The sequence below is a fragment of the Chiloscyllium plagiosum genome, chromosome 7 (assembly GCF_004010195.1).
Source record: "Chiloscyllium plagiosum isolate BGI_BamShark_2017 chromosome 7, ASM401019v2, whole genome shotgun sequence".
NCBI classification, from domain to species: domain Eukaryota; kingdom Metazoa; phylum Chordata; class Chondrichthyes; order Orectolobiformes; family Hemiscylliidae; genus Chiloscyllium; species Chiloscyllium plagiosum.
Genome location: NC_057716.1, coordinates 114,929 through 140,398, shown reverse-complemented (window position 1 = coordinate 140,398; position 25,470 = coordinate 114,929). Strand labels below are relative to the sequence as shown.

The following is a 25,470-nucleotide window of genomic DNA, read 5'->3' as shown; positions in this document are numbered from 1 at the left end:
CATCTCCTAATCTCTCAAATTCACTCCCTCATCAAGCTATCCTCACCTAGCTTCCATTCCTGCATCTTGTGTTAGCTCTCCATGTTAACATTCCCTGTCCTCAATTGCAGTTCCTCTGTCCTTTGAAATAGCCCCTCACAAACAAAACAAAAATCTTTCGCCCTTCCATTCTTGCAAACTTCTGTCCCAGGTTCAAACTTCCTTTCACCTCCAAAATGCTTAAAAATGTTGATGCCTCTCAAATTCATTCCCACCTTTCCCGGAACTTCATGTTTGAACCTTTACAAATAGGTAAGCTCCCCTCCAGCTCCATCTTCCACCTCCATCCACCCTCCCATATAATGCCAGAACAGCTGATATCAAAACCACAAATGGCATCCTGTGGCTGTGACAAAGGTTCCTACTCATCTTCTAGCCTGTAGATGAATCAGATCACCCTCTATGATGACCAGTTGGGTAGCCTACACTTGCCTTGCCCCATTCATATGTATATAAGTGTAGTCTGAGATCCAGCTGTCATGGCCCCCTCCTAATCTTGCTTAATCACCTCTGATGCATGTTCACACCTTCCCACTCAACCCCACTGATATCTTTCCATGCCCAATGCTATTCCAGCATGTTGGTTCTCAGTGATATTTTCTGAAAATACAACATCAGTTGAGCCGTCACTGTTTCTAGATTGCTTTCCTAATAAAGAGTATTGGGTGAACAGGAATTTCGTCTAATTAAATACTGAAATATTATAGAATCATAGAATCACTACAGTGCAGAAATAAGCTATTTAGGCAATTAAATCTGCACTGCCCCTCTGAAGAGCATCCTACCCAGACTCTCACCTGATCCCATCCCTGTAACCCTAAATTTGCTATGCCAAATCCATTGAACCTTCATTTCTTTGAACTGTGGGAGGAAACCAGAAAACCCACCAGAAATCCATACAGGCAAGGGGAGAACTTGCAAACTCTATACATGCATCCAAGGAGTAAATCAAATCTGATTCCCTGGCTGATGCCACCTCCATCACTCTCCCTGAGATTTCTGACACTTGATCTAACTGGACTCTTCAGCCTTGGGACTGCCTATAGTTCTCGCACTGACATCCAATTGGCCAGCAACACTCTTAGGGAGTCTTCCTCCTGAAGAAGAGGTGGAAGTCTTTGCCTTAAAACAGTTAATGGTGATTCCAGTGTTAAGTTGCTGCTTGTAACATTTTAGCCCAAATGCAATAAAGCAAACATCCCATAAAATCTAACCCCTATCTCTGAAAAGCCCTCCATTCTCACAATCCTCTGATATATCTGTGATCTTCTAATTCTGACCTCTTAACCATGATTTCAGTCATTCCATGATTGCAGGTCACTTTGGCTGACTGTGTTTTAACTGCTGGAACTCCTTCATTAAACTTCTCCACCTCTCTACTTCACTTTCCTCAAAATAGTCTTTCGGTCACTCCTTAAAACCCACCACTTAGGCCAACATTTTGACTATCTGCTTAATATCTCCTTACAAAGCTTGTGTAATATTTAATTTTATCATGCTTTTGAGCATTTTATTTCATTAAAGTCTCCATATTAATATGAATGGATCCTTTAATGTATATTCAGATGACAAATGCAGTTTTATAAAACAATAGTCATTGATCCCCCACACTGCGAACACTTTAATACTGACCATCAATAATGCAGGCCCACAAAGTCTTCTTTGTGATTTCCAAATTGGAGCTGTGAGGTTGTCAGTGCAGCACAATGATCCAAAGTGCCATCCAGTCATATTTTGCAAAGCTACCTGCCTCAATTTGTTTCTGAACCTGGGTAGAATTTATGCTGTCGGAATTTTTTATGTTCTGGCCCAACACTAGAAACTTCTCAAGTTCAGACATTCTCCCAAACATCTTGTTTCCTTTTTTAATTCTCCGGGAAAGGGCTCCTTCTATAAATACTGAAAATGTGGATGTATTTGACAAAGCAACTCATAGGCCTAGTAGCATTGATGTGAATTGTGATGAGAGATCACAGAGCATTGGATTACATGCTAAAAGTGAGGTCTGTGCAGCCCAAAGCACATTTTGGGGACTGGGGCCTCCTCTTTGGGAGGCTTGCCCTCAGTAATGTTTCAGCAGATGGACCTTTAATCGGTTTGAGGTGGGAACTTTCTTGTGTCTGTCTCCAGGAGGAGATTTCCCCCCTCACAGAGCTACTAATCTATCCAAGGTCAGCAGTTTTGTCCCCACAGCAGGATCAATGTCTTCCTCTTGTATTGCAGGAGGGCAGGGAGGAACGGGACATTCCCAAACTTGGACAAATACAGAATCTCACCAGGGTCAGTTTGAGAGCAGTGGGAGCTGTGTTGGAACAGGACAGGGTTAATGTCCTTGGACAGGCAAAGAGAGACCCCAGTCCCCTTTCACTGACCACTGCTTGCAACATTAAAGCTGCCAGGATCGATGTTAGGCCCAGTCCCCTCATAGGAGAAAGTGAGGACTGCAGATGCTAGAGATCTAAGTCAAAAGGTGTGGTGCTGGAAAATCACAGCCGGTCTTTGTCTCCTGCTCCTCGGTGCTTTTCCAATATGACACTTTTTGACCCCAGTCCTCTCATGCTGTTTATAGAATTGAAGTAGTCCTAGAATGAAGCCTCTAATTGCATTAAATGTCCACTTCAGGGGTTCAGTTGGTGTATGGATAGGTGTCCCACCTAAAGTCACCCTGGTCACAGCCATGGCTGTGGCAGGAATGCTATTGGTGGCATGGTGCTCCAACCTTTGGGTCCACCCAGCTGTTGTTTTACCCATGGGTGGTCTGTAGAGTTCAGCTCTGTGATATAGATTTGTGCTTCTTGTTTCTGGTCTAATTCAATTGGTCTGTGAAGGAAACTAGAAGCTTAAATGTTGTTTGAATCCAGTTCTCATTGGCCTCAATTGTCTCCCTTTTCCATCATAGATCACCTTTTAATTTCCTTGTCTGTATATTTAAATTGAATTGAAATACTTCAAAATATAATCGGTTGTCTCATGTAACATTTGCTAACAAAGGCACAAATAAAACTTGAACGTACCTTTATGTATAAAAATAAAATCTACAAAAAGGAAGTAAGTTGTCCTCTTGATAAGCAACCATCCTGCCACAGAGAAGGATTGGGAGGTTTATAAGTGGTTGTCGATCTGGTACAAAATTTCATTTGCCAAGTTAAGCTGTAAATAGTTTGAGTATCTATTTAGATCATTGTTCTGTTTGAAAGAAGTGTGCCATGTGACCTCTTAAATGTCAGGCTAACGTTTGGCTGCATCTCCACCTCTCCAGCAGAGAGTTTTTCCTCAATTGATATTTAGTCTCTTCATAAAAGGTGTACAGACTTATGAATTTTATTTCTCTATTTTTCCACTTTTATACTAAGAAAATGGCAGTGCTGAATATTTTAACTTATTTCTTTATTTTTCTATTTCTGTAACTGCACTGTTGTACTCCTTAATAAAGTCTAAAGCTAACTCTAAAAATTGAAAATAACAGGCATGAAAAGAACCAATTTGTTCAACAAAAGTAGTTTCTGGAAAGGCTCAGCAGCATCTCTGGAGAGAAGTCAAAGTTAACATTTCAGGATCATGACCCTTCCTCAAACCTTACTGTCAGAATCTTCGTCAGACCCTTCTGAGGAAGAATCACTGGACCTGAAATGCTTACTCTGATTTCTCTCCAGAGATGCTGCCAGACTGTAAAGGTTTTCCAGCAATTTGTTGTTTTCTGATTTCCAGCATCTGCAGTTCTTCTAGTTTTTAATTTCTTCAACAAGCTTGGTCTATATGTAAAAGTCTTGGAGCATCATTATTGACACCTCCCACACATCCACAGATGTAAATTCATCGAAGAAAGATAAAGTAAGAAGAAGTACAATCAAATTCCCAATAAGGAAAAATAATACACTTGAAATTTCTCCTTGGGTCACGTTCCTAGGCACACCTCAGATGATTTAAAAGAAGCATCTGGTTCATCCAAATTAGTCCAGTTCAAGTGAAATCTGGGTCTCAACACCTTGGCATCTCTTTACTACCAGAACTTGTGGCAGGGCTGTTTTGCTAACATTTGCCCTAAAAGTTAAGTCTCCTCAGATGAGGTGAATCTTTGTTTAAGCACTCAATGCTCTCTTCTCCATTACACAGGGTTCCCCAGGTGCAAGTGGTGCTGCTGGGTTTCCAGGTCCTCCTGGATCTACTGGTCCAACAGGGAACACGGGGCCTCCTGGGATCAAAGGTCAAAGGGTAAGCAATGCCTTTACTCAAACTACATGGTAGTTTTTGCATACTGGTAATCCCCTTCTTCTCTTGGTTGCCATAAATCTATTTTTCAGGAATGCATTTTTGAGCTGTTGAAGTCAGCTCTCAGTGAGCGTTGTTACATTAATGAAATTTGGTCACCCACAGTGCCACTGACATCTGGTAAGGTATTGTTGGGATCTGTTTTGATTGCTTTGGCTGTTTGGTGTGTGCAATCATGTTAAATTGAAGTTAGGATGTTAGAATATATGTCATATCTATCTTTGTGTAGCATTAGCCTTTCATTTTGTCAAAAACCCTTGCATATTTGTTTGAGTAAACTTTATTTGTAATAAGCTAGTTATTATTTCTTACATAAAGAAGCCTGGCTAAATTACTTCCAGTGCTGAACCAGACGCAGTCTAAAACATATTTAAATGGCCATGTCAGCACTCTAATGAAATTTGTTATGACTCATGGAGAAGTGTGATTAAAAAGGAATTAGTCCAAACCTTGGTGGTGACATGGTATTTAAAAGGGTATTGTATAATTGAAATTTGGTATTTTCTCTTTATTTAATACATGTTCGTGCTGTGAAAAGACAAATCCTGTTTCTTAGACAAAAGTTAAAACATAGGACTGCTCCACATCACCAAAATAAAAAGTATGGCATAAACTGATAATAAAGTGTCACATTATGATCACACAGCAGTAAAATAATCATTCAATTCACCTTCAGACTATCTTACTGTGTGATCAAGAGAGGGAAGAAGTTAAAGGGCTCAAGCAGAAAGGATCCACTCCAAGGAAGGATGGAGATGCTTTGTCAAAGAAGTGGGCATAGAGGTGAAGCTGGCAGAAGAAGAGCTCAGTATCAGGCCAAGCACAAAGTCCAATAAGGTGCAGCAGAATGTCTAGGAGATCTCAATCATTAATGGAACATGACAAATGGAATTTCAGTTGGGATTCACTTTCAGTATATCAGAGCTGGAGCCAGCAGCTGAGGGAAGGGGCTGTATGTGATTTTTCATAAATACCTGGCCAAAAGCAAGAAAGAAAATACAAAGCGATCAAGAGATCCAGATAATGGAGGTGAAAGAGAATTGCAAGATCTGAACTGCCGAAGGTGGGAATTATGAAGTAAATATTTCTTCAAAAACCCAAAAAAAAGCCGATGCAGGAAGCAAAAGAGAAAGAAAATACAAATCAAAAGTGCTGCAAGTCCTCGGCTCAGGCAGCATCTGTAGTAGAAAACATAGTTCACACCTTGGGTTGTTGCCTTTTCGTTGCACTGAGAAGAAGTCAAAGATGTAACAGGTTTTAAGCAAATATTGAAGATGGAAAATGTGGGGAGATTCCAAGTTAAAAAAGGGAAAGTTTATGATAGGTAAAAGGCAGTGGAAATTAAATGTCAGAAGGGCTGATGGTGATTAGAAATGGTAAAGCTCACATTTATTTACATTGAAGAGACAAAATGCTACTTCTGAGAGGTTATGAACAAACTCAGAATTTGCGTGATTCACCACATGAATTCAAAGACTTGATATTTAGGATAAAAATTAAGATCATTATATGTTGTGCGGATTAAAATGTAAACTTAGAAACTGACAAAAAACACACGCACACAAATTCAACATGTATGTGACACCTTCCAGTAGAAATTATAATATGAAAAAGTGGGGCATCCATTATATCTGAACAAGTACACTGTTTTCTTGGCTGCCTGTGTAAATTTCACAGAGAAGTAAATGTTCTGAGATTTCTGCAAAGGTTTTGTGATTGTTTGCTGTACAAGTCAGCCAAAAATCAGCCAGTCCAATGCAGAAGATTGTAGTCCACATCATGTCCAGTGCACCTTTTGTGCTGGTTTCACATTTGCACCACTGGTTGTGCTACAAAACCTGCCTTGATCCCCAGCCTGAGTTCATCACTGCCATAATCGTCTGCTAATTGCATCCATTTTTAAGTCTTCCAGCAGGTGAATGGATGATTTCCCTTTTACTGTGCATCTCTTGCTTAAGACTTTCAGTCCTGTGTCAGAGAATCTTGAGCCCACCTATGCTCAGTTGCACTACTTCTGTGTTCTTTATAGGCATTCTTCTGTAGCCCTTGCATTTGCCCTTGCAGAAGTGTGGGTTAGTTTTTAGTAGTCCAGCCTAGCTTTAAATTGGGCTCGTTTCTCACAAACTTTGTCCCTATACAATGAGCGCTATGCAGGCCAGCTTTACGTGTGCCACATTCCTCATAGTGAGCAACCAATACAATGTCTGCTTGTTGCCTGCATCATAAGGAATAAGCTGGAGCTAATATACAATCCTCGTGGGAATTTTTGGGACTTTACTAATTTTCCCTTATGGAATCTTAGAACATTGAAGGAGATCTTTTGCCTCAATGTCATTGTGTTGGCTGTCCTGCTCCATCATTTTCAAAATGTGTATTTTTTTTCAAATATGTGATCACTTTTAAAAAGCCATAATGGATTTTGTTTCCAGGACTGTTCATGACCAGGTCTTTCATATCCTTTGATATTAACACAACTTTTTCAATTCTTAAATTTATAGTTTCTATTCACCAACTCGCAAACAATGGAGACAACATTTTCTGTTTACTTTTATCAAAAACTTTCAGAATTTTAAATCTATAACTATACTTTTACAATAACATGTATAATTCATTTGAGTAACTGAGGACATTACAATCATGATTACAAGTCAGTGGATGAAGAAATAATTAAGTTAGTGATGAAATGTTTCTAGTGCTTAATACATGTTATAATAAAATACTATTTTTGTCATTCAGGGAGAACCAGGCCAAATAGGCTACAAGGGAGACCGTGGAGCTAAGGGCGAGCCTGTAAGTTTCATCATCTTCCAAATTAAAACACAGACAAAAATATACTGTCAGAGTTTATTGGCTTTTTGTAGAAGAAGCATCGGCTATCAAAGAAATGACATATAAAAATGAAAATTAATATTTTTCACTTTTGTTTTATTTGTATTCCTTTATTCCCCTTTCCTTCAGCCATCGATAAAACCTATTGGACTGGAACAATTAGGTTGTGATATTATAACTAAGGTCTAAAAAATTTATAAATATTGGAAATCACTTCCTTGATTTGCCCTCTATTGGGAAACTGCACATGGCTCAGAAGAGTGGACTGTGAGGTGATGATGTCTATAGAATTGAAAAGGATGCAAGAGGGCCACACACCTTCCTCTTCTCGTGTGAGTTTTCAACATTGAGAAGGTTGCAGATGGTCTTCAGGCCCAGAGAACAAGCTCTCCTTCCACTTCTACTGCAGTCTACCAGAAGCTGGGACAGGTTGGAGGCTATTGGGGCTGCAGAGGGAGACAGTCCTGTCAGAGCTGGTAACATCCCCTGCAGGCTCAGTGCAGAGAATATGGCCCCCTGACTAGTAAACATACGGCCTACAAAGCCCAAGCTGCCTCACAGATACATCCAGTACCCACCTTCACCTTCCCTCAAGGCAGACAGACTGACCTCACTGACCCTGACCCCATTTACCTCAGTTCCAGAAAGGCCTCTCCAGTGCTATTGCGGGCCAGGTGATATCTCAGAATGATGCCTGCTCCCAGTGGTGTAGCTGGGACCAAAGAGCTGCCAGTCCTCCTTTCAGGTATGTTGTTGCCAAGCGGTTAAATGCCTGATAGCCACAGTGTTAGGTCACAACTCCCAGAAGCAGCCATGATGGTGTTGCTCTTAGCTTTCTGGATTTCTACTTATAATAAATCCAGCTCCATGTCTGTGTAGAAAGCCAAGGGTCATGGTAGGTTTATTATAAGTATCGTTCATTTCCAGCTACTTTGGACAGAATGCTCACAACCACTGGATGAAGTGGGTGTTATGACAAAGTTGGCAGAATTACGTGAGGTCAGCAGTAAGGGAGGTTCCCGCATTGTGTGCAAAATTTGGAACAGAATTTTGAACAAAGTGACGAGATTCTTGCAAGTGAGCAGCGGGATCTGTATGAGCATCCATTAACATCCTCCTTATTACATTATATTACCTCAATGACATGCAGTTTCCTGGCCTCCCACCAGGCAGATGGAAAGTAGACCGTGACATCTTAGCATGAACGTCAGTGCAGTTACCTGGTGACCCTAGCTTGCAACTTGCTCCTCCAGCCTTCCATCAGACAGTGACACCCACGTCTCAGGGCACATTCTATGGACAGTGACTGCACGCAAACACCCCCACCACACAACCTTCTCCCCCCACCAACCCCGCCACCGCGTGAAAAGCTTTGTCTTGCGAGCAATACAGGCAGATTACATGTTAAGTAGCATAGATAAGTAAATAATAGGTGAACAGCAGCAAAAACATAAACACAGTACACTGTACAAGAAAATGTTAAGAGTTTGTGAGTCCATTCAGTATTCCAACAGCAGTGGGGTAGAAACTGTTACGAAAACAGCTGGTGTGTGTGTTTAGGCTTCTGTACCTTCTGCCCGATGGTAGCGGTTGTAGAAAAACATTGCCAGGGTGAGATGGATCTTTAAGAATGCTGGCAGCCTTTCCTTGACTGCGGGGCCTGGCAGATGGATTCCATAGATGGGTATGTGGGTAATGTGGCAAGTATTGGAGAATAGTGTCAGAAAACTCACTAGGGCTTGTGAAGAGAAATCCACATGAAACTCACTAAAAAATTAACATTTAGCCAATTGCTAGTAAATTTGACCCTTTCCATTGTATTCCTTTTACAGTTATATGGTTCAATAATACTGTCTGTTATCATTCTTTCTTTCTTCCAACTGTATCACTTCATGATTTTCTAACATCTGCCTAATTATTTTAATTACCTATTTTAATACCACAAGAAATACCACGTCATAGAGTCATAGAGATGTTCAGCATGGAAACAAATCCTTTGGTCCAACCCATGCCGACCAGATATCCCAACCCAATCTAGTCCCACCTGCCAGCACCTGGCCCATATCCGGAAAAGACTTTGTCTATTTACCCTATCCATGCCCCTCATAATTTTGTAAACCTCTAGAAGGTCACCCCTCAGCCTCCGATGCTCCAGGGAAAACAGCCCCAGCCTGTTCAGCCTCTCCCTATAGCTCAGATCCTCCAACCCAGGCAACATCCTTGTAAATCTTTTCTGAACCCTTTCAAGTCTGAGGAGATAATTATGAATACAATTCACAACATATGTTTGGAGATGGCTAAATTAATATTTTGTTTCCAAAGACATGGTGTGCACCGTTTCTGAATCTTATTCCTTGAGAACTTTTTCTTTGATCCAACTATAGGGCCCACCTGGTCCACAGGGAGCCCTTGGTCCAATGGGTGAAGAAGGCAAGAGAGGACCTCGTGGTGACCCTGGTCCAATTGGTGCTCTTGGTGTATCGGGAGAAAGAGTAAGGACATAACAAGAGTTACATGGAATGTTGAAATGTGACTGTGAAACGTAGACAATCTTTGAAAAGTTCCATAAAACATTTTGAAAGAATTTAAACATGAGTTTAGCAATGATTAAACATTGTATTTATTGAAAGGTATGTAATGGAAGTGATGGGGGTGTTCGCTACCAGCTAAGAGGCTGCTGAGAACCTCATGCTATCCGTTTTCTGATAAGCCTGCTACATTTGTGTCACTCAGGCTTTTACAGGCCAGTCTTCATTCCTTAATTCATTTAGGGCCTGAGGCCACCAATGGTCAAAGCCAACTTTTATTGCCTGTTCCTAAATGCCTCGAGGGCAGTTAAGTGTCAAGCATCTTGGAGTGACATTCACGCCAGACTGTGTAAGGATGGCGAATTTTCCTCCCCAAGGGACGTTAACAGAACAGGGCAATGGGATGTTCACCTGGGGGTGGAATCCTACTTGCTAAGATCCAAGGCCAGCATCTATTCTGTGCTTAGCTTTGCCCCAGCAAAGTTGTGGTTGGTGACAGTACTGCATTCACACGAGGCCTGAAAGCAGGGAAGCAATCTGGCATAGGTATGCATTGACAGGAAGGGACTACATGAGGGAAGCTGGTCCAACCCAATGGCAGTGATTGACGCACAATGATGTCTTGGGGCAGTTCTTGATCTCACGTCTTTCACCGGGCAATGAGTACTTTTAAATGACTATGACACTCTGCCCCCACCCCCAAAACCATTGTAGCCTGCAAAAAACATGCCAAAGGTTGCTTGTCGTGTTCACTGCACAGTGAGCTCTACCACACTGCATTGGGTTAAATGATGGACAGCACATTGAGTCCCTTCAGCCTGCCAAGGGCCTTTATTGGCAGTAAGTTGGAAAGACCACCATTGGCCTTTCTCTTGTAGACTTAATTGGGGTGGAGCCAGGAATGAATATACTTGTCATGTTCCTGCCTGATTAGTTGTGTCCTTACCACCAAAGTCACTGTCAGAGATGGGCAATATTGTGTCAATGAATAGAATTAGGATTGACTGTGGTACTCAAAGTCATACGTTACTCATACTTACCAATGAATAGCTGCATGGCGTATTACTAAAAGACAAACATTGCCTGTGGATCTGAGCTCAGACAAAGATAAGGAGGGTAAAACAGAGTTTAGAAGTTACATATTTTTTCTTCCTCTTTTGGTGTTAAATTCAGAAATTCTTTTTGTAATTAGGGTTCTCCAGGTAATCGTGGCTTCCCAGGTCAAGATGGGCTGCCAGGCCCTAAGGTAAGTCAATCCTTGTTATATTTATGGAACAATTACTAGATTTTAAGATAACTAAGTTTATTTTAAGACCAGTTAGAAAAGACTGAGGGTCAACATTAATAAAAAAATTTTAAAAATGCTTTTTCTATCATCAGGGTGCTCAAGGACAACGCGGTGTAATGGGGCCTTCAGGTCCTAAAGGATCTCCAGGTGACCCTGGCCGTCCTGGTGATCGTGGTCTTCCAGGCGCAAGGGTAAGGACAGACCCAGGGTTTCGTCAGTACTGGTGTGACAGTGTTTCAGCATTATGGGAATTTTGAATGCTGCATTATACAAAAGCAAGTACCTGAGATACAATGTTCAATGAAACATTGCCACACGAAATGGAAATTTTACAGTGACTTGAAAACTTCCTGGTAGAATTCCATTATATTTTCCTTTCCCTATTGCAAATTTGCATTAAGACAAGAATTGAAAATGTAAAACTGTCGATTCTGGTTGTATTTAAAATTATTGTTGACCTCTTGATGTTTTAAAATGTCTTTGTCTATCTGGTATCATTTGACATAACATTGAAATAAACATTTCTGGAGATTTTGGAAGGGTTGATTTAGGATTTTTAGCAGCTTTTGTCATAAAACTTGTTATATATATATATGTGTATATATATTATATATATATATATATGGCACAACATTCATATCAGCAACACCCATTGTTTGGGGATGACAGCTACTTTTTGAAGTCCAAATGATATCAGCATGCATATACTTCTGGCAAGACCTGTGTTAGTAATGAAGACCTTTAGTAAGTACATAAAGAAAGTCCTCCAGCAATGCAGAGAGTAGACAGATCTTAAATGTAATCTTCACATAACACTGATCTGACACCACTGCTGTGATTGTGGAGCTTAACATGCCAGTGAGCACTATCGAGGAGAAAGTGAGGACTGCAGATGCTGGAGATCAGAGCTGAAAATGTGTTGCTGGAAAAGCGCAGCAGGTCAGGCAGCATCCAAGGAACAGGAGAATCGACGTTTCGGGCATAAAGAAGGGCTTATGCCCGAAACGTCGATTCTCCTGTTCCTTGGATGCTGCCTGACCTGCTGCGCTTTTCCAGTGAGCATTATCACCTTGTAAAGAAGGAATAGCCCCTTTCTGACCCAGTATTTGTCTTAGTTGGACTACTTGGACTTAACAAAGTGTGATATCAGTACTACAAAATCCAAATTTTTGTTTTACCTTCTCTGTGTTATTGATGAATGCTGCGTTCACTTGCTCGTAATGCAAAAGGAAAGCCAGTACAAAACAAACTTTTCATGTCATATTTTTAAGAGATATCTTTTCATATTGCATACAAACATCAGCTATTCACTTTGTGTCTGTCTTCAATGTGCCTTTGCCTGCCCTGGTGCTCCTTTTGTAGCGTTACCCCAATGGCTATAACATGGCCGGTGGAAGACTACTGACTTTCAGTGAGGGTGATGGTAAATTATTTGCACAATTCCATCAAGCAGCTCTGGACCCAGAAGATCCATCTTGGAAATGTTCCATGTTGGCATTTGTGACAGCAGACTGTTGCTTGGCTGATAAACAAGAGCAAAATAACTGATGGAGTGGCAGTGCTGGGATCATGAAGATTACCTTTTTGTGAGTCTATAGCAGGTTTATACTCCACAGAGCCACTGGCACTTTCCTGGCTTGAATATCTCCACAATCTTAATAATTGGTTGTCAGTACCTTTTGTACCCTGTAATCCATAGTCATGATTTCTGCAGTCTGACTACCTGCATGGTAGTAAGCTGAACTGACATGACTTCAGTCTGAGCACCAACTGCAACACTCAGACTTCTGCTGGAAACTGTAAGGGCTGAAATGGAAACTGAGGTATTCTGTATCACACTGAGGTCTGTAAGTGTGCTGATAGAGTTGGTCATCACTTTCATGTTAGACAGAGAGGGCTCCAAGCTTTGTGCAAAGCTCTCTGTCATGCTGATGTCTGACCATGCTACATAGCATTGACTGCTGGCTGGCCTCTCAATGCTGCCTCATTCATGTCTTCACTGGAATCTTCAGCAGTAGAACTCATTTTAAACTCGCTGGGCATCTGCACGACCATTGAACCCAGCTATAGGCCACTCGTACCTGATATCTCTCCAAGTGCAGACCACTGCTACTCTCCAGTGGCTCTGATTGCCAAATTAAGTTACGGCATACTTTTTCTTCATCATTGTCTCCTTGTTGTTCTGGCTGTACATGTATAACTTGCATCTTGAGTATCTGAAAGGAAAATATCCAAGAATAATGCTTTTGTTTGGGAAAGGGATGAAATTAAGCTTGTGCTATCAGTTATCTCATTCCTGATGAAGGGCTTATGCCCAAAATGTCGATCCTCCTGCTCCTCGGATGTTACCTGACCTGCTGTGCTTTTCCAGCACTAAACTCTTGACTCTGAGCTCCAGCATCTGCAGCCCTCACTTTCTCCTAGCTAACAGTAACGCGGAAATCAGAATAGAGTGTAAAATGAGTGAGGGTTATGATGTGAGAAACATAGATTATGTACAAGAATGCCATCATTTTCTTTGGTTTCTGCACCTGATTCCCCTAACTTGAACAACAAGTACCTGGTAATGGTGCATGTCATTTCCTTCCTGTAGTTCAAAACAGGCATGTTACCTATTTGGTTAGTTCCTGTTTAGATTAGATTAGATTACAGTGTGGAAACAGGCCCTTCGGCCCAACAAGTCCACACCGACCCGCCGAAGCGAAACCCACCCATACCCCTACATTTACCCCTTACCTAACACTACGGGCAATTTAGTATGGCCAATTCACCTGACCCTGCACATCTTTGGACTGTGCAAGGAAACCGGAGCACCCGGAGGAAACCCACGCAGACACGGGGAGAATGTGCAAACTCCACACAGTCAGTCGCCTGAGGCGGGAATTGAACCCGGGTCTCTGGCGCTGTGAGGCAGCAGTGCTAACCACTGGGCCACCGTGCCGTTTCTTCTGTCTGGTTGTATGTTATCCAATAAAAGAGTAAGTCAGTTACTTGCTGGCTGTTTGATTGATGTGATCATCATAGTTTAATAACTGGCAGATGTGAACGTAAGGTTTGTGGTAGGTAATCAATGTCAGCTATGTGTCCTGACGGATTGAGATTGATTTAATTTGATTTTATTATTGTCACATGAACCTAAGTACAGTGAAAAGGTTTATTTTTCATGCAGTACAGGCAGATTATAACACAAAGGACATACAGATCACAGAGTGCTTAGACAGAGTGAGGTATACAAAATTATGGCTGCCATGGAGGTGTGCAAAAGCAAGATCCTTACGGACATGCCGGATTTCCTCAGCCTCCTGAGGAAGAAGAGACACTATTGTGCCTTTTAGACTGTCGCAGTTACGTGGGTGGTCCAGGTCAGATTGTTGGTTATCGTCACTCCTGGGAACTGGAAGCTTTCGACCCTTTCCATCTCAGCTCCATTGATGTAGATGAGGCACGTCCTCCTTTCTTCCTGAAGTTGATTATCAGGTCTTTTGTTTTGCTGACATTGAGAGAGAGATTGTTGGTAGGTGACTGATCCGGCTGTGGCTAATTTTGCAGTTGGGAGGATATGGTATTGGTTCACTTGAGCATTTGTATGGGATCTTCAAGTTCATTCTGATATTACATCCAAGTCTTCAGGACCTGACTTCTATCATTAATCTCTATATCTAACTTCTCTGACTGTCTACTCAGACTGTATATGGAAGACATACTGCTCTTCTGGACACAGACTATATTTCCTCATTTTAATATTCTCATCTAAGACCTCCAGAAAATGTCTTACTTTCTCCCATAGTTTGCAGTTCTCTTGTCTTTCCCAATTCAGAATTTGTTGCAGGTGTTCTAGCAGCTATTCCATCCACAGTGAAACTATTTCTTAAAAAGGCACAAGGGGCTTTAGGTATGTAGACTCCATTTAACTCATGATTTTCAACACTAGACTGAGAAAGGCTGTCCACAACAGAAGGATTAATACAGGTTGTCCTCCACAGACATGTTGATCAGCAAGTAGCATAAAATTGGTGTTCTGCTTGTAAACATTGATTTAGTGTTGGTTAATCATTGTGACCATGACCATTGTTTTGGAACGGAGAAGAGACAAAGTGTAATGTGCTGAATCACTGTGAAAATGTAACTTAATATTTCTGCTACACCTGAAATAAGTGAATATTCAGAGATCCAAAGTAACGTATAAATGATAAGCTAGAAGAAAAGTCATGTATACAAAATATGTGGAAATAACAATTATTGGGGGCAGGTCCCTGAATCAGTGTTTTTCGATTTAGTAAGCTATAATAGCGATGGATAGTAGCCAATATATGATTAAAGAAAGGAGTGTGAAACAGCAGCATAGAAAACCATGTAAATGAGTGAAAATGAAAGCATTTACAATATAGCTAGGTATTTATTTACTAAAAACATTTGAGAAATTGCAAATTAAGTTTTACTTGTTCACTTTATCAAGTAATGAGTTTCATTAACTCCTCACCATGATGCAGCCATTGAAATTGGAAAGAACTGAGTGGTTCTGAAGAATGTATTTATAATGATGGCATTTAGCATTATTACTTTTGGACTAGAAGTAGTATTGCACGTGACTTCTGTTGGCAAACTAGCCACACATTTATATGTTTCAGCTGCATCTTATTACTTGTTTTGGTGAATATTTTAATGTTAAATGTTAACCAATAAACTGATGTAATAAGTTTTCTTTAAAATTCTAGGGACTGACAGGAAACCCAGGAGTGCCAGGTGCAGAAGGCAAACCTGGAGCGACGGTATGTATTTATACCAGACCATGATTTGGAAAGGAATGATGATCAGTAGAATATCATCAAGTTTATTTTTATTTTACTTTTATTTGTATCATTTCTTCTTATATAGTGATCTTGAATAATTCCTGAGTGAAGACTTACTACTTCTTTGTATCTTGGCCAACATTCTTCACTGAACCAACACCATTAAGAATGGACATTCCCTCATTGTGGGAGTCTTTGTTGCACACAAATTAGCTGCAGCATTTGCCTACATAATAACTATGAGTGATATACAAAAAAAACCCATCAGTTGTAGAGTCATTGAGCTGTACAGCATGAAAACAGACCCTTCTGTCCAACCTGTCCATGATGACCAGATAGCATAAATGAATCTAGTCCCATTTGCTAGCATTTGGCCCATATCCCTCTAAACCCTTTCTATTCATATACACACTGAGATGGCTTTTAAATGTTGTAATTGAACTAGCCTCCATCACCTCTTCTGGCAGCTCATTCCATACACACAACACTCTCTGCATGAAAAAGCTGTCCCTTAGGTCCCTTATAAATGTTTTTCCTTCTCACCTTAAACCTATTCCCTCTAGTTTTGGATTCCCCAACCCCAGGGAAAAGATATTCACCCCATCTACGCCCCTCATGATTTTGTAAACCTCCAAGGTCACCCCTCATCCTCTGATGCTCCAGTGAAAATAGTCCCAGCCTATTCAGCCTTTCTCTGTAACGCAAACACTCCAACCCTGGCAATATCTTAGTAAATCTTTCCTGAACTTTGTCAAGTTTCACAACATCCTTCCTACAGCAGGAAGACTGGAACTACATGCAGTATTCCAACAGTGGCCTAACCAATGTCCTGTATAGCTGCAACATGACCTCCCAATTCCTGTACTCGATGCGTTGAGCAATAAAGGCAAGCAACTTCTTAGAATTCTGAAATTGTGAACTAAATTGACCAAGAACAATACTTCAACATTGTTGGGTAAATTATATCACAAACACAGAACAGTTTAAAAATTCAAGCTACTGATTAATCCATGGCATTTTGGAGTTCCGGTTTGTTTAGACTTACTGCCCGGACAGGACATTTCTATTGAGTAGTAAATACTGAAAAAAGAGCATGTTAAAATTTGTAGAATAATAATGGTTTCTACTACACTGAACATCTGTTCTGTAGCTTTCTCCAAGAATTAGATTCAGAATGCATTCTGGCAGCACAATCTGTTCGCTATTATATGGTTGATTTATTTATTCTGAAAACATTACCCGGTATTCTGGTTGGCTCTTTTGACACAGTTAAGTTCTTCAAGTAGGTATCTCAAGGAAACAGAAAACACACACCCTCTGTGTATCTCCTGCTTTGACAAACAATTTTTTCAATGTGTTTTTTTTAAATTTAGAACTAGAACATAATAAACAACTTCTGATTCAATCAAAGTAACTTTTGTAATGTAGGAAACCTTTTTAACTTTTACATGTTCAATATTGGGTGTTAGACTGGGTTTCATGGTCTTCCACCATATTAACAAAAATGCATTGGTACACTGCTCCAAGAGAGATTATCTTTATTGAACTACTGTACATGGGTTAAACAAGTCTTCAAATGCTTTGTTGACCAAACTGATGATCGCTTCATGTCCGTTGAATCCTTAAATATCTTCTTTCCACTAGGCTAGTGTCTATCAGCCTGAGATAATTCAATTGAAAAGTTAGAGATTCTATTTGTTTTTATATTCTTTATGTTGACATTTCCTTTGTGATTCTCCCAAAGTTGGTTCCATGGGCCTGCTGATACCTTTCTTTGTTTGTGATTACTTCAGTTTTTAGTGGGGTTATTTTATTAGGTGTGCCAGTTACTGCATTTTAACCGCTTCTAATCTCAAGACTCTGTAATTCTTTGCTGGTCTTAGAATCATAGAACCCTACAGTGTGGAAGCAGGCCATTCGGCTCATCAAGTCCACACTGACCATCCACAGAGCATCCCACGTAGACCTATCCCTCCTACCCTATCCCTATAACCCTGCATTTCCCATGAGTAATCAACTGAGCCTACACATCCCTGGACACTATGGACAATTTAGCATAGCCAATGCACCTAACTTGCATATCTGTTGTCATCCCATAATAACCAAATAATTGTCCTATCCCATCGGCTGCTTTGGCAATTCAGCCAGATAGAGCTGAATTATTGTGACGGGGTGGGGGGGGGGCTCAAATGGGGAAACCCAGGTATAAAATGTCCGTCATGCGCAACGTCTTCTCCAGGGAGGAAGTGGTAGGATCAAGTCAGGCCCACTGATCCAGGAAGCAGATTGGAAATGGTCTCAGGAGTGGGAAAATACAAAGGTAGGTAGGTTAGAAGGCTCACTTCACATCGGTGGAATTTGGCCCTGGTTGGTTTAAGTGCTAGTAGACACTCCAGCCTTCTCAACCCCTTGTCCCCGACCCATTCCCATGCTCTCCATGCCAACTCATAATTCCATGTCATTGCACATCACCCTTTGCTACATTTACAATGGACTGACCTCATTACATGGAGTCATAGAGTCCTAGAGATGTACAGCATGGAAACAGACCCTTTGGTCCAATGCGTCTGTGCCGACCAGATATCCCAACCCAATCTAGTCCCATCTGCCAGCATCTGGCCGATATCCCTCCAAACCCTTCCTATTCATATACCCATCCATATGCCTTTTAAATGTTGCAATTGTACCAGCCTCCACACTTCCTCTGACAGCTCATTCCATACACGTACCACCTCTTGCGTGAAAAAGTTGTCCTCAAATCCTCCAATCCTGGCAACATCCTTATAAATCTTTTCTGAACCCTTTCAAGTTTCACAACATCTTTCTGATAGGAAGGAGACCAGAATTGCACGCAATATTCCAACAGTGGCCTAACCAATGTCCTGTACAGCCTCAGCATGACCTCCCAACTTCTGTACTCAATACGCTGACCAATAAAAGAAAGCATACCAAATGCCTTCTTCACTATCCTATCCACCTGCGAATCCACTTTCAAGAAGATATGAACCTGCACACCAAGGTCTATTTGTTCAGCAACACTCTCTAGGACCTTACCATTAAGTGTATAAGTTCGGCTAAGATTTGCTTTCCCAAAATGTAGCACCTTGCATTTATCTGAATTAAACTCCATCTGCCACTTCTCTGCCCATTGGCCCATCTCATCAAGATCCTGTTGTAATCTGAGGTAACCCTCTTCGCTGTCCACTACACCTCTAATTTGGTGTCATCTGTAAACTTACTAACTGTACCTCCTATGCTCGCATCAAAATCATTTACGTAAATGACAAAATGTGAAGATTTTAAAATCACTTCTTACAAAATAGAGCTCATACTCACTTGATACACTAAAAAAACTTGCAGTTCATGAAATGCATTCGAATATTTCTAATTCCATTGTGATCAGTCTGTTAGAAAAGCAAACAAACTTTTATTACCTAACCAAATCCAAGATAATAAACTCTCCCTCAGCTCCAGGTAGATGTTCTTGGTGCTTTTGCAAGTCAGCTAAGCAGTAATAACAGGAAATGACATCACCAACCCAAAAAACCCAAACATATAAATAGAAAGCAGGAATTTTCAGCATTGCTTCACCTGAGACCCACTGAAGATGTTACCTAGTATGGTGTCGAAACATCTGGAAATGAACCTTGCAGCTCAGTGAGCAAACCTACATCCAAAACCTCAACCTGAGCTACAAATCTTCTCAAAACTCGCTAAGTAATAACAGAACTTGGGAAATGTCAACAATGAAGTCTAAACATATTACAGGAACTGATGGAGTTTGTTTTCTCGGAATAAATTGTAACAGATGGTGGAAATTACACTGAAAACAACAAATGCTGGAGATCACAGCGGGTCAGACAGCATCCATGAAGAGAGAGCAAGTTAACGTTTCGTGTCTAGATGATTTCTTCAGAGCTGAAGTAAAGCTTTATTTCAGCTCTTATCATTAGTATGTCTTTTTTAAGTTACCAAGTGCCCTATTAAGCAAAGCATTTCTGTAAAAATTCCAAATGATAACTTGAATATGTTTATTTTTCCATATTTTGGATGTTCCCAATAGTTGGAAGAACCCAGAGCTAGGGGTCACAGTCTAAGGACACAGGCTAAACTATTTAGTATTGAGATGAGGAGAAATCTCTTCACCCAGACAGTAGTCAGCATCTGGACTTTGCTACTGCAGAAAGCCATTGAGATCAAAATATTAAAAAACCATGAACTGCAGATGCTGGAAATCTGAAACAAAAACAGAAATTGTTGGAAAAGTCTCAACAGATATGGCAGCACCTGTGGAGAGAGAAACAGATTAAACGTTTGTGGTCCAGAGGTGGTTCTTCAGAATGTGTTCTGGAATTTAAAATATTATTGTATATTCAAAATATTACATGGTTTCAAGAAGGAGTAGGATATGGCACTTGGAGCTAAAGGATACAAAAGGCATGAAGGCAAAATTAGATCATGCTGTTGAGTTGGATGATAGCTATGGTCCCGATACATGGCAGAGCTGGCTTGGAGTACAGGTGAAAGATAATGCTCCTATTTTCTATGTCTCTTTGTCCCTTTTATTCCATGACCAATAACATTTTTAAAGTCTCATGTGTGACACTAAATCAAACACTTTCTGAAAATACACATCAGTTGCTTTATGCTTGTTGAATCTTTGTTACCTCAAAAGTTCAAGCAGTTTAGTCAAGTGTGATCCATCTCTTCTAACCTCTTCCCAATCAACCTAGACTCAGCGCAAGCTGGAAGAAGAGCATTTCATTTATGCTTGGGCACGCTGCAGCCTTCAGGACTCAATATGGACTTCAATAATTTTAGAGCCTGAGCATCTTCTTCCATGTCTTTTACCCATCACTGCACCCCAGGCCCTACTTGCAGCTCAGCCAACCCGTTTTCATCTACAGCTCATTCTGCTATAACATGACAGTTATGTTCCTCTGCAACCCCACACCATAGAAAATCACTCCAGAAAATCACTCTATACAAGATCGCTATAGAAAATTGCTATACCAATTCAGTAGAAAGTTTATGTTTCCAAAGAGTGTCCACAATTCATTAATCACATTATAGCCAATTCATGTTAATGAAACAGGCATTATACCAGAGCGACCTGTATTAATGGTCCCCATTACCAGCTTTTCTTTCTCCCCAGCATACTATCATCCATTCCTTTGTCTGATTAGATTAGATTAGATTACTTACAGTGTGGAAACAGGCCCTTCAGCCCAACAAGTCCACATCGACCCGCCGAAGTGCAACCCACCCAGACCCCTACGTTTGCCCCTTCACCTAACACTACGGGCAATTTAGCATGGCCGATTTATTTAACCTGCACATTTTTTGGATTGTGGGAGGAAACCGGAGCACCCGGAGTAAACCCACGCAGACACTGGGAGAATGTGCAAACTCCACACAGACTCGCATGAGGCGGGAATTGAACCCAGGTCTCTGGCGCTGTGAGGCAGCAGTGCTAACCACTGTGCCACGTTGCTGCCCACAAAATTGGTGCAGCTGCTTTACTGTTTTTCCCTCTCTCTCTTTCCGGACTGCATCTCGATCTATCCTCCTCCACATTCCCTGCACATGTCCTGTCTTCAGCATATACACCACCATTTCCTAGCTATGATCAATTCTGAAAAAGAACCACTGGACTCAAAACATTAACTCTGCTTTCTCTCCACAGATACTGCCAGATCTGCTGAACTTCTCCGGCAATTTCAATTTTTGTTTGTATCTGGAGTATTCCTTGCTAAGCTGTGATAAAGCCAAGTTGTAGTAAATATATACTTGAAATTTGAGGTAGTGATGATAGTCAACTTATCACCATTTGCTGCTATTATTCCTCTGAAACTAATATCAAATTCTGAAGTTCATAAATGTGTAGTAAGTGCAGAAATTAGGTGATGATTCTATGCTTTCCCATAAACATGCTGCTGAAGTCCCCATGGACTGCAATCAAATAGAAATAACTAGTTTTGGCCTTTCACATGATTGGTGTCACTATAAAATCCCTTAAATCTTACATATGATGAATGTGGTGTAGCTTTTATTTATGGCATTGAAAGTATGTCTAGATCATAAAAACAAATTTTGGGAATACCAAACTCCTTCCTTTGTCCTTCTTAATTTGAGATATTTGACTGCTTCCAAGTTCCATTTTCACCTTTTTAGCAGTGTAGAATCACATTGTCTTCACAAGATTATTGTACTAACAAGCTTCCCATTTTCAAAAGGAAATAAAAAATAATAATTTTTGGGTTTGGTCATTGTTTCATCAGTCATTTTTCCTACGCTCATTTGATATCCTTCCTGTTCAATGGGTGATTTTGCAGAATATTAAAAGCTTTGCCTGGATTTTAGCATCTTTAAAGGCAGAATCCTGAGGCGTGAAGGGAAAGAGCATTAAAGTATGAACAACCAGACAGCTTTTCCAAAGATCTGGCAAAGGCATGATTGAGAAAATGGTAACTTTTTGGGTTGTAAAATTCTAGGAAAAAGGATTTTAATGAAATGTTGGGACCCATAGTATCGAGAAGACATTGTCACTAAATTAAAAATATTTAATCCAGCACACTTTTTTTTATGATGATAATATATCCTGTGTCTGGAACACATCATTTATAAGATAAGATCCCAACCAAAGAGATACATTTTTAATTTCTTTCACTGTTTGAATTACCAGGGCTCTCCAGGAGAGGAAGGACGCACAGGCCCTATTGGACCAACAGGGCTAAGAGGTTCACCTGGTTCCATGGGTACAGTAGGACCAAGGGGTAATAGCGTAAGTGAGAAATGTTTTGTTCTTTGCAGAAATATCAGGATATTTCCTGATTGAACTTTACACCTATCAATCATTAACATGATTTAGATCAAATCCCAACATCTTGTGAGGGCAACTTTTATTTCTTGGCACTGGATAGCTTGCACTGTCTTGTCAGGACATATTTAAACCATTTTCGGATAATTGGTTGGCAGCTTGCTTATAAGTAAACTCACTATTAATATCAACAGTGTCAACTAACTTGATAATAATGCAAAAAACGTGGAAACTTTATAGTGTACTTCAAATTTTGATTTGTAATTACATTGAAAAAGAAGCCTAAAACTTGAAACAGAACTATCCATGTACCTGTACATTGTTATGCAGACAGCCACATTCTGCCAGCACAGATGGGCTTCACCTACTTTTCTGACTACTATTAATACCCTTGTATTTTTACTGTAGGGCGATCCTGGTAAGACAGGTGAGAAGGGTCCTGCTGGTGCTCCCGGTCAGCGAGTAAGTAACATGTTCTTAACAATTTACAGAATATTTTTACAAAGTACTCTCATGAAGTTTTAAAAGTAAGGACATTTCATTCTTAGATTGTGCTTCTTCTTCCATGATTGTGTTAGGGTACACCTGGCAAAGATGGCGAAGCTGGACCTCAAGGTCACATTGGTCCAATGGTAAGTATCAGGCATTGTTTGGACACATATATCTTTAAGGCAGAATCTGGTTAGATTCTATGCCCACTTCTTAGCAGGAATCTGTTCATTAATATTCACAAAATCAAAGCTATTGTCATCTTTTTAATGCAATAGGGCAATAAAAACTGGAAAGTGATCTAATTTTCGTTATGCAAAGACATTCTTCGAAACATTGCTTTAATTGAGGATAGATGTCATCGTTTTCTTCAGGCTTAAGTATGCCAGTACCATTTGTGCATGATGGTTTTAGAGTTCCATTTATGTCTTTACAAGTAACTAACATCCACACCATACAAATATCAGGCAATGATTATCTCCAATAAGAGAAAAACTAACCATTGCCTTTAACAGTCAATGGGTGTTACCATCACTGAATCTCCTACTATCAACATCTCGGGGTCACCATTGACCAGAAGTCAAACCGAACTGGCCATATGAATATAATGGTTAAAGGTCAGAGTCTGGGAATCCAGCAGCACATAACTCATCTCTTGACACCCCATAGCCTGTCCATATCTACGAGGCATACATCAGGACTAGGATGCAATATTTCCCACTTGTCTGGATGATTACAGCTCCAACAACACTCAAGAAGCTTGACTCCATTCAGGACAAAGCAGCCCACATGATTGGCATCACAGCCTCAGTTGTTGTAGTGTGTGCTACCTACAAAGTACACTGCAGAAATTCACCAAGGCTTCTTAGACATTACCTTCCAAACTGATGACCACTACAATCTAGAAGGACAAAGGCAGCAGATACATTGGAACGACACCATCTCCAAGTTCCCTTCCAAGCCATTCACCATCCTGAAATATGTCACAATTCCTTTATTGACATTGGGTCAAAAGTCCTGGAATTGTGCCTCTCATGGCACGGTAGATCTGCCTTCATGCAGTTCAAAAATGGTAGCTCACCATTATAGTGTAAAGGGCAACTATGGACAAGCAATAAACGCTGGCCAAACCAGTGATGCCACATCTCATGACTGAATTTTAAAAAATTCTAATGTACATTTATTTATAATAAATATAACCATTGCCTCAGAAATGACAATATTAAATAGGATTTATTTTTGTCAGAAGCTGTTAATTCATGCTTTTTAAAATAATATTTGAAATCTTAATATTTCCAAGAATATCACATTGAGCAATAAACAGCTATACAATTTTTTTAAAAATTGTTTTAGTGAAACTATCTGAACTATGTGGTGTTGATAGTGAAATATTTATAAAGGAAGAAATTATGACTTTGCTGTCAACAGCACAAAAGTAAATCATTCCTTGTGTTATATATGTTGTTGTTTTGCTCAGGGCCAAGCTGGAGATAGAGGAGAACAAGGCCCCCCTGGTCCTCCTGGATTCCAGGTATGTTCAAGGAATATATTTTATTGCATTCTGTGGTATAACTATACATCCTTGCAGTACATAATTTTTTTAAAAAATAAAAAATTGGTACCTTAGATCACATAAACCTACTAATGTAAATTTTGACCAGGTCTGACATAAGGTTTTGTGGATCTGGTTAGCAATGCCTCAGAATTTTCATCTCTGAGTTATAAGAGGCTTGTGGGAACAAGCCTCACTCCAGAGGATGAGCACGGTAATCTGAATTGACAGTCCAGCGCAGCACTGTGGGAGTGTTACACTGTCAGAGATGCTATCCATCAGATGCAAAGTTAAATTGTGCACTGTCAAGTGAATGTAAAATATCCCACAGTATCATTTAAAGTAAAAATAGGACTGTTATCCTGAAGGACCCTCACTCAAAATCACTAAAACAAACTATTGAGCCATTATTACATTGCTGTTTGTGAAATCTTATTGCATGTAAATTAGCTGCTAGTACTCCACGTGACAATAGTGGCTAAACTTCAAAGGAGTCATTTGTTAGCTGTAAAGTGCATAGGAACAGTTAATGGATGTGAATTGTGCTATATAAATGAAAGTTTTTATTTCCATCTTGAAAATATCAAATAATGTGTTTGAGATATCATGTTCATTTTCTCATTGTAAAAATCTATAACCAAACATATATTTCTTCACAGGGCCAAAGAAAGTTTGGTTATTAAATATGATAAATGAAATCCATAGGCAGTGATAATTAAGTTGCAATATATGTGACTTTAATTTGTATGTATTAATTGCTTTAGGGTTTGCCTGGACCTCCCGGTCCTCCTGGTGAATCTGGCAAGCCTGGCAATGAGGTAAGATAAGATCTGATTTCAAATGTCAGAAAGACATCATCCAAATGA

At 40.2% G+C, this 25,470-nt stretch overlaps 1 protein-coding gene across 1 annotated transcript in view; it reads left to right on the top strand.

Moving 5' to 3' along the window:
- LOC122551236 (collagen alpha-2(V) chain-like) overlaps nucleotides 1-25,470 on the top strand; it is a 256,530-nt gene that overhangs the window by 168,806 nt on the left and 62,254 nt on the right. The window contains exons 21-31 of the mRNA XM_043692826.1: nucleotides 4,153-4,251; nucleotides 7,045-7,098; nucleotides 9,522-9,629; nucleotides 10,858-10,911; nucleotides 11,046-11,144; nucleotides 15,669-15,722; nucleotides 22,429-22,527; nucleotides 22,972-23,025; nucleotides 23,142-23,195; nucleotides 24,530-24,583; nucleotides 25,369-25,422. Of these exons, the coding sequence (XP_043548761.1) occupies nucleotides 4,153-4,251; nucleotides 7,045-7,098; nucleotides 9,522-9,629; nucleotides 10,858-10,911; nucleotides 11,046-11,144; nucleotides 15,669-15,722; nucleotides 22,429-22,527; nucleotides 22,972-23,025; nucleotides 23,142-23,195; nucleotides 24,530-24,583; nucleotides 25,369-25,422 (783 nt within the window). The remainder of the gene's footprint in view (nucleotides 1-4,152; nucleotides 4,252-7,044; nucleotides 7,099-9,521; nucleotides 9,630-10,857; nucleotides 10,912-11,045; nucleotides 11,145-15,668; nucleotides 15,723-22,428; nucleotides 22,528-22,971; nucleotides 23,026-23,141; nucleotides 23,196-24,529; nucleotides 24,584-25,368; nucleotides 25,423-25,470) is intronic.